General features: G+C 34.7%; 1 protein-coding gene across 1 annotated transcript; it reads right to left on the bottom strand.

Annotated features, from left to right (window-relative positions):
- Window positions 1-1441: 1441 nt before the first annotated feature.
- LOC107570290 (zinc-binding protein A33-like) lies at window positions 1442-9801 on the bottom strand. Its single transcript, XM_016256506.1, has 6 exons — window positions 9150-9801; window positions 8657-8752; window positions 8365-8481; window positions 8257-8279; window positions 8055-8176; window positions 1442-2255 (listed from the first exon to the last, which is right to left on the bottom strand). The coding sequence occupies exons 1-6, from the start codon at window positions 9543-9545 to the stop codon at window positions 1771-1773; spliced, it is 1239 nt and encodes a 412-aa protein (XP_016111992.1). The 5' UTR covers window positions 9546-9801; the 3' UTR covers window positions 1442-1770.
- Window positions 9802-10586: the final 785 nt, after the last annotated feature.

Below are 10586 nucleotides of genomic sequence, written 5' to 3'. Positions count from 1 at the left end.
TGAGATACACACATTAATATACTACATGCCAGGGAGCAAGAAAATGATGTACCTTTTAAAAAGATTCACGGTTTTTACAGCTTTCTTATTGGAAGAGTCAGAAATCAAATACATATACAGTTTTAACTCTTCCAGGAAAAGGTTAAAGAAAGGCTTACACTGACAATATTTACATTTGTGTACAAAATATTTGGCGAGAAACAAAATAAGATTGAGTAAATAAAAAAACATCTGACTGTTCTCTTTCAAAATGTGTATAACCCAGAATAACATTTTCATATTTCAATGAAATTTCAGGAATTATACCACAAAATGTTTTCCAACAGATTCTTAGTATACTCACAATACCAAGATACATTTGGAGACATTGCTACCTTGTTGGAGACCACAGAAGGAGCAATGTACATCAAAATCCTCAGAAATAAACCTTTGTAAAAACATTTTGTGGGATAGCACCGATGTATCATTTTATAAGACACTTCTTTTATCTTATTGGTACTGAGATACACACATATTCGTGATTCATAGGCCAATATATATATATATATATATAAGTTTTTTTTTCTCAAGTGAAAAGTTAAAGTTAGCCGCTTTGAGATGAGACGAATCTCTCGGAATTGAAACAGAAGGCTGCAGTAATTATTAGTTATTTATGGAGTTATTTAATAATTCCATAAATTAAAAGCACATTTCAAACTGGCTCATTATTCATCATAGCCTATATGCCTTTTATTTCTATTATTAAATCACTTAAATAACAAATATAGGCCTGTATATAATTCATAGTAGGCTTATAATATAGATTATCAACTAAATTGTTAAAGTGCATTTCCATAGAACGTTTATTTGTTTTAGTATTTGACATTAATGAAACCTTTTTTTTCAGATGAATAAATAAATAATCTTCCTGAGAAACATTTGAATGCTGAGCAAATCCTTTTTGGTGGGATTGTTTCGTATTATTTCGACTGTCATGTTGTATTAAAGCCCTTCAGATGCATAATTTCAGTAAAAGTCAGTAAAGTCACTCTGAAGCTTCCACTGCTGACGGGAGCAGAGACGGATTTAATCAAGCGAGTCCATTACATTAATGTATTCATTTATTGGGAAATATAAACAGAATCCAGGGTTCCCTCTCTTTTAGACCAATGCATTTTTCCATGAAACCAAACATTTAACCTTTCATTGCTAAAATCATACACTCTCAGAAATAAAGGTACAACAGCTGTCACTGGGGCAGTACCTTTTCTAAAGGTACACTTTTGTACCTATTAGGTTCTAATATGTACACTTTAAGTAGCAATATGTACCTTTGAGATACTAATATGGACCCTTTAGGTACAAATATGTACCTTTTGAAAAGGTACCGCCCCAGTGACAGCTGTTGTACCTTCATATAATCACATTTTTAATGTAAAAAAAAAAAAAAGTTCAAGGGATTATCAAAATTTGTTCAGAAACTGAGTCAAACTTTTAAAGAGTTTTCACTGAGGTCCCAGAGACTCTGAGAATGTGTTCTGAGAATCAGATTTGTTAATGGCTTTAATCAAGTATTTCTACTTCATTTCAAATTGATGTGGATTAAAAAGGACTTTTACATCCATTTACATCAATGAACAAATGATCATTTAACCTCTATAACTGAAATAAACAATTATTCATTTAGTCTCGTGATGAACAAATATTGAAATTGTGATATGGATTAAATATTGGAAACATGATGACAGTAAAAGATGAAAGCAGGTTGATTCAGACCCACAGGTGCAACGTTTACTGACTATTGAGCGGTAAGATCCTCAGAGAGACACAAGAGAAAAATGGAAAGACTGTGTGAGTGAAGGTGGTTGTGAATGTGTGTAGATGTGTGTTAGCTACAGGATCAGAGAATGACACCGTTCCTCTGTCATAGTCCAGATACACTCTCACACGCTCAAGATCCTGTTTAACAGGAAAACCAATATCTTCAGACAATCCGTAGTGCACAAACCAGATATCAGTATTAAATAAATCACGTCCCTTTCTTTGGTTTGATGCTGTAGTTACTCCAAGAATCCAGACTGAACTCTTTTTAACCTCCACGTCCCAGCAGTGTGTTCCTGAGTTAAAACCCTCTGAGCCCAGAACACAAGGATAAGAGTCAAATCTCTCTGCATTATCAGGAAGCAGTTGTCTGTTCTCACTGTATCTCACACTGGTCAGATCATCAGACAGGACGAGACGTGGATGAGCCGTGTTTGGATCCAGAATCACAGGAGCTAATGAGACACAATCAACAGCTGCTTTTATTCTGATGCTCATATAATGATCAAGAGTGAACCGTACACAGATTCATATGAATTATGTTCGTCCTATTGATCAAACACATCAGACATTGTCCTCTGATCACTGTCAGTTAGAGCTGCACGATTAATCGTTAAAAGATCGCGATCTCGATTCAAACTCCCACACGATCTCATTTCTAAACGACAACGATTCGCCCGTGTTTATTAAACCTTTGAAAGAAATCCTACTGGAACATTAAAATCTGTTTTCTGACACAGAGAGATCAGTTATCATGTTTAGGTAATAAACAGCTTCACAAACACTCTTTTCAACCACAAAGTATTATTTCTCTCTTTCAGTCATTCATATTAACACAGAAATACTGGGATAAACGTTTATAGTTCGGATATAAACACTGATGTCTATGTTATCAAAACAGAGCAAATCACGCTTTCAAATAACGTTTGTGTCGATTGCATTGTTGGCGACAAGTGACTGATAAAAAATTAATTTGTCATTGAATCCTTCATTTAAACCACGTTTACACAATTTTAATATAAAAAATTGGTTTAAAAAAAAAAAAAAGAAAATATATATATATATATATATACAGTGTTGGGGAAAGTTACTTTTAAAAGTATTGCATTACAATATTGCGTTACTCCATAAAAAAGTAACTAATTACGTTACTTCGTTACTTTTTATGGAAAGCAATGCTTTACATTACTTTTGCGGTTTTTTTTTAAATCTGGACAGGGCTTGCTGGTTTGTTTTTAAAATAAAAAAGTTATATTTTTGGCAAATAAAAAAGCCTTTCACACCAGAAGTGAAATGAATGCGCCTCAGGCTGAAGGGAAAGTACAGTAGAATGCAGAAGAAGAAATTTCAACACTTCAGCAATAAACAAAGACACACAAATGTTGTCTAGAGTAATGTGTGCTTATTAGTACGCTTGAACTGGATCATCGAAGCTCAGAAGTTAATAGAATGGGATTAAATACATAACGCATATTTGTGTTGTTTAACATTTAATTATTGCAGGTTTGCGTCATATTCTGAGTTGCATTATTTTTATTCATTTTGAGGAATACTGAATCTGTGTTTTTTTGTGTGAGTGAGATGAATTAATGCATATTCATATTTATTTTAAAACTACAGTAACATCTTCTGATTTCTCTCAGCATGGGGACAGGAGAGCTGTCAATCAATAAATTGGAAAAAAAAAAAAAATTTGCGTTTCTTATTTGAAAAAGTAACTCGGATATTCTCTTGTAAATTAAAAAGTAATGCGTTACTTTACTAGTTACTTGAAAAAAGTAATCTGATTACGTAACTCACGTTACTTGTAATGCGTTACCCCCAACACTGGCTATGAGTAGCTACAAAAACTTATGATTTGTTTTTAAAAAGCTAAGCATGAAGGTCCATCCCTAAATCTATCCATCAGTGGCTTACAAAACTGTATGTATGAATGAGAATTTATACAGATTTGCCACCAATTCATCAAAACCTATAGTTAGAAATGATGCAAATCAGGTAATTACGGTGGCCGAGAAGTGCAGAACAAATCACAACTCTGAAAACAAAAGAACAAATTACAAACGCAAATGCAAGTCTAAAAAACAAAATAACAATTCTGAAAACACAACAACAATTCAGAATACATTATAACAAGTCAGAAAACACAATGACAAATTCGAAAACAAAATAACAAGTCAGAAAACACAACGACAAATCTGAAAACAAATTAACAAGTCAGAAAACACAACGACAAATCAGACAAACCGGAAGAGGTAGGTATAGTTTGAGACAGCGCCATTGGTTTGGGATTACTCACCGCTGACTGGACGAGACATCTGTCAATCAACGTATACAGGAAGAACCAGCCGAAGAACACCAGAGTCGTGGTAGAAAGTTCGGAGATGGTATTAAAGTAGCTCAGTTTAAATGTATTGTATGCCTCAGGCTGAAGGGAAAGTACAGTAGAATGCAGAAGAACACACTTCAGCAATAAACAAAGACACACAAATGTTGTCTAGAGTAATGTGTGCTTATTAGTACGCTTGAACTGGATCATCGAAGCTCAGAAGCAAATAGAATGGGATTAAATACATAACGCATATTTGTGTTGTTTAACATTTAATTATTGCAGGTTTGCGTCATATTCTGAGTTGCATTATTTTTATTCATTTTGAGGAATACTGAATCTGTGTTTTTTTGTGTGAGTGAGATGAATTAATGCATATTCATATTTATTTTAAAACTACAGTAACATCTTCTGATTTCTCTCAGCATGGGGACAGGAGAGCTGTCAATCAATAAATTGGAAAAAAAAAAAAAATTTGCGTTTCTTATTTGAAAAAGTAACTCGGATATTCTCTTGTAAATTAAAAAGTAATGCGTTACTTTACCAGTTACTTGAAAAAAGTAATCTGATTACGTAACTCGCGTTACTTGTAATATATTACCCCCAACACTGTATATATATTAGATATTAAAATGTTTAATAATTCTTTCAAATTAATTAAACACTGTTAAATAGATTGCAGCAATTAATACTTTGTCACAAACTATTTTGTTTCGTTCATGATCTCTATTTGAGACAAAAAGTCATGATTCTCAGTTAATGCCGAATCGTGCAGCTCTACTCTCAGTGTTGTTACAGTAAATATGTGCTCAGTAGCGGCTCCTGACCATACATTTAGGTGGAGCAGATTCTGGGTCGTAATATATGAAAAACATTTTGCAAGTTCATATTCTAATCTCTGAACACATGTGGACAAAATGTTGTCCTTGCGTTATCTTGTGGGTGGCACGCTAATGTTGTTTGACCGGCTCGGAGAACAGCATAAAATGCTGTATTATAATTGCCTTAATTAGGGCTGGACAATATGGCCAAAATTTATATCACGATATATTTCTTAATTTCGGTCAATACGATATAATTCCGATATCGATATGAACACTATTAAGCCTCGTAAAAACTGCCAAGAATGCCCACAACAGATGTCTGTGCATACAGACTTATGAAAAATTAATTTATAGAACCATATAATATTTTAGAAGAAAATAAATCAGCACAAATAAATTAATGTTCAACTTTTATTTGTATTTAGCCTTCATACAAACAATAAATGACTCACCTAATTAATATTAATATCTTTAACTTCAAACTATAGGCTAACATACCAGTCAAAAGTTTTTGAACAGTAAGATTTTTAATGTTTTAAAATAATTCTCTTTTGCTCACCAAGCCTGCATTTATTTGATCCAAAATACAGCAAAAACAGTAACATTTTGAAATATTTTTACTATAATTTTTTTTTTTAATTTAACAATTTTAAAATGTAATTTATTCCCTTGATTTCAAAGCTATATTTCAGCATCATTACTCCAGTCACACGATCCTTTAGAAATCATTCTAATATTCTGATTTGCTGCTCAAAAAACATTTAGTATCATGTTGAAAACAGCTGAGTAGATTTTGATGAATAAAATAAAAAGTTCAGAGGAATAGCATTTATCTGAAATAGAACCCTTTTGTAACATTTGTAACATTATAAATGTTTTTATCATCACGTTTGATCAATTTAAAGCATCCTTGCTAAATAAAAGTATTAATTTCTGTAATTTATAAAAAAAAAAGAAGAAAGAAATGATACTGACTCCAAGCTTTTGAATGGTATAGTGTATAATGTTACAAAAGCTTTTTATTTCAGATAAATGCTGATCTTTGGATCTTTCTGTTCATCAAAGAATCCTGAAAATAAGTACTCAACTGTTTTAAATATTGATAATCAGCAAATCAGCGTATTAAAATGATTTCTGGATCATGGTACACTGGAGTAATGATGCTGAAAATTCAGCTTTGATCACAGGAATAAATTACATTTTAAAATATATTCAAATAGAAAGCAGTTATTTTAAATAGTAAAAATATTTCAAAATTTTACTGTTTTTGCTGTACTTTAAAAACATTAAAAATCTTACTGTTCAAAAACTTTTGACTGGTAGTGTAGGCTGATTATTCTTATAGATTAAAACAAATGTACTTTAGCCAGTATTACTAGTATGACAAGTGCTGCAGAAAACAAAACAAAAAAATAATAGAGCAACAACAAAAACATGTTGCTGGAGTCGGGCTTATTGAAAATGCAAACTGATTGTCTGCCAGCAGGAGGCGCTTCTGGAGCGGCAGAACTAGAGGTTTCCCCGGTAACGGCTGTAATCAAATCAGCTCCGCTCATGAACAGCTACTTTATCAGATCAAATGAAAACGCCATCGAAACTGTTCTGAAGACAGTCGGTTCCCTTCAGAGATACATTCATATAAAACACCCGTGACGTGTTATGATTTTGAAACGTGCAGTGCTCATGTTTATTCAACGAAGTCAAACGCCACAAATAAATCAATGTATGTAAAACACTGGTAATGGATATCGAAATATCGGAAATGTGTTTAAAAATCATATCACCGTTATTGAAAATATATATATATATCGCGATACATATTGATATTGAATTATTGTCCAGCCCTAGCCTTAATATAACATTTATCCAAACGTTGATTTAGAATCAATTTAGATTTTAGGGCCTTTTGCACCACGGGAACCTTTTCATAGTACCAGAACTAATTGTGGAACTACCCAATTTCGGCGTTTTCGCACCGCCAGAACTGGGAGCGATTTTAGTACCGGATTGCCTTTTTCGAGAACCAAATTAGCTCCTACTCCGGAGCAGGGTCTAACCAGCACAACTGGTACTAATCGTGACGTAAGTAGACATTGATTGGCCAAACGCGTATGAAAACGCCCTCACCCGCCATGATTTAAAACGCTGTGTAAACATACTGTAAACACTGTGTCAACTTATTTCGCAAATATGGAGAACAGCGATAGATGGACGGACGCTGAAGTGCAGGCACTTGTAGCAAATGTAGCACTGCCAGTTGTCGTTGTGATTCTTAGTCCTCCTTTCCGTTCTTTCAGTCGCTTTACGTATACGTCGACTTTCCATGTCCATTATTGTGAAACCCGCGAGACACAACAAAAACACAGCTCCGATCACAGCGTCCTCCATCCTCCTGTTGTTAATGTTGTTCTTCTTTGTTTCTGTTGTTGAACGCCGTGCACAAATGACGTCGCTGTCGACCGGCTTACGTCACTTCTTAGTACACACTCTCGGTGCGAATGCAACCCTTTAAATGGTACTGGAAAATAGTTCCCGCACAATCGTTCCAGTACTTTAGTACTGTACATTTAGTTCTGGAACTAAAGCGGTGCGAAAGGCCCTAATTAGAGCGCGCTGCAGTTCCCCTTTTCACCACAGATTTACGTTGCAAAATTGTGGGGCGCTGTTGAGTTCGGGAGGTCTCAGGCACCGTCTGCCCCGCTTAGTATCATGTATACATGCCTGCTAAAGCAATGCGCGGAATTGTAATATATAAAGCTTACTTTACGACTTAAAATAGTATCGAAAATCTGAAAAATATTTTTTGCAGAATGCTGAACACATTTACAATTTATTATTGTTTCAGTTTATATAGAGGTCAATGTTGTGGATTAATATTTTGGTGTATATATAGACGAGCCGCGCCTGTATGTGCTTGAGAAATTGCTGTGTCACTGTAACTGTAAATATCATGTGGAGCAAAGTTGTTCTTCTCTTGTTTACGGCTCATTTTGGTGTAGTAGCTGATCTGGTTATTCACACATAATGCTGAAATCTGTAAATATTCCCTCATGCATCATTTCCAGTGTATGTGTAACAGCACAGATCTTCTCCAGACTCACTGTTTTGGACAATGTCCTGCATCTTCTTCCAGACTCTGAAGGGCAGGTTGCCCAAGTAACGTGGCACACGAATCAAAGCTCCAGAAGGCGTCTGTGGATCTGGCTGTGATGAGATCTGGACTCTGGAAGAACATTCAGGATCAGAACTGTAGTGGCTTTGGATCAGAAGCAGAGAGAGCAGAGACACCAGCAGATCACTCACCTTTCCATCATGACTGGAAACTCCTGCAGAACAAACACACCATTGATCATCAATAACTCAATCAAGCATCAATCAATCAATCGATCAATGGATGATCTGAAATCAGACCTTTAGAAAGCAGACGTCATTGGCTTTTATCATCTCCTCTGTGTCTTTGATTGTGTGTGAAAGAGCTGAGATGTGTCTGTTCATCTCCTCTAGCTTCACCACATTCACTTCAATCATCTCAATCAACACAGAAACTCAGACACCCGACATATAACAGATCCAGAAGCAGATTGCTGCTCGTCATTTACAAAAATAATAAACTGGAATCTATTATATTAAATATAACAAATCATAATTGTGTACAGTGATCCTACACCTGAACTGAAAATGACTCTTGATTCTGTTTCCTGACCTTGATGTGCTGAACTGTTTTCTCAAACTCTCCTTTCATTTTTTCTCTCTTTTTATGTTTGTCCTGTAAGGACTTCAGTGCTGTATTGAGCTCCTCCTAGAATTGGACAAAATAAAAATATATAAAACACCAGATTACAGTGAAGAGAAGAGAATACAGTGATCATACAGTGCAGTGAAAAAGTATTCCAGAAATTATGACAAAGAACGTGATTGAAATACATCAATCTGGAAGGGTTATAAAACTATTACAAAGGCTCTTGGACTCCAAAGAACCAAAGTGAGAACCATTCTCTTCAAAAAAAACTTGACACAGTAGCAAACCTTCACAGAAGTGGCTCAGTATGGGGGCCAATACTTTTTAGCAGAGTTTATGTCATATGAAGTTGAGTAAAATGGCAGAGAGAAATATTGACTGCATGAATGTGATGATATCTGTGTTTATGATGATTTATTGCTCTTTGCATATAAAACAAGAGAGACATTTGTCTTACCTTATATGATGAAACCACTTCACTTATTGGTCTGAATTTGTGATTGTCGTGTTGTTCTGAATCTCTGCACACGACACACGCAGGCTGTTTGTCCTCCAGACAGAAGAGTTTGAGTTTCTCACTGTGTAAACTGCAGATCTCCTCAGATCCTGAAGAACGGCTCTCATTTCTCTCCTTTAGGAACGACTCACACAAGTTTTTTAACGCAAGATTAATTGGAAGATTTTCTTTTGAGGATCTTCTCCTGCAGACAGGACACTCCTGAGTTTTCTTGGTTCTCCAGAACTGTTGAAGACACTCTTTACAGACACTGTGACTACATGATAAAAGAACAGGAGCCTTGAAGATTTCACAGCACACGGGACAATTATAGTCATATTCAGATGATGAAGCCATTTTCACTGTTTGAGATCCAGAAATCTAAACTTTACTTTCACTTTCTGAATGACTTGCAAAAATGAATAACCACGAAAATCACAAGAAGATCCGCTGGGTGTCCAGAAACAAACTACTTCTTTTTCTCTTCGTTGTTCACTGATGGCTGATTCTTGTTTGCTTTTGTCAAAGAGAAGAAAATCAGTGTGACAGAAAGGAGAAATAACAAGTCAGTCTCTTCCTGGTAAGAGTTGTAAGAGGGTGGAGTTTCATTTGCTCTAGAAATGAACACAACTTCCACACGCATCTGACTGAAAGATAAACCACACATTCTTATTATAGCAGAAAGTTTGCTTTGTAAAGTAGGTTCAACAGCATTAAGTTAAAGATTGCAAATTTAACTTAGCTGTGTACATTTGTTTTAGACACCTACTTTATGCTCTTGTGCCTGTAAAGATGAAAATGATCAAAAACTGTATTTTCTATCTTCTGGTAATATCAATGACGTCACTCATTTCAGGAGTGGACAAAATGACCATTTTAAATCAGTCAGCGCTATAGAGATATACCTTCATATTTACAAGTAAAGCTTTGTATTAAGATGCCCCTTACAAAAAATAAGTTTATTAAAGTGTGCTATTAGTATACTTCTTTTAAACTAAAAAAATAAGAAAGTATACTTTTAGTCTACTTTTTATGTACTTCTCAGAAACGGGAAACTAGTTGTGTACTCAAAGTGTACTACTGTTATACTTAAAGTATACTTAAAAGTATACTTTTATATACTAGAAAGTGGGCCAATTTAGTCCCAATGAGTATTGAAATAGTACACTTACAAGTATACTGCTAGTACACTGATATACTACATAAAGTATACTTAAAAATATACTTGAACTTTACTTAAGTATACTTACTAAAATAAACTTGAAGTATATTACTTTTTGGTAAGGGGCGGTAGAAAGAAACGTTTACACGGGCTGAATTTCTAACACTTAACAAAGAGAGTGCTTTGACGTAGATCAGAGATGAGTGACAGACCTCACACAAACCTGTTTGGTGTCT

The sequence above is a fragment of the Sinocyclocheilus grahami genome, unplaced genomic scaffold (genome assembly GCF_001515645.1).
Source record: "Sinocyclocheilus grahami isolate Dianchi unplaced genomic scaffold, SAMN03320097.WGS_v1.1 scaffold1437.1, whole genome shotgun sequence".
NCBI lineage: Eukaryota > Metazoa > Chordata > Actinopteri > Cypriniformes > Cyprinidae > Sinocyclocheilus > Sinocyclocheilus grahami.
Note: the sequence above shows the minus strand (reverse complement) of the source record. Positions and strands in the feature narration are given on the sequence as shown.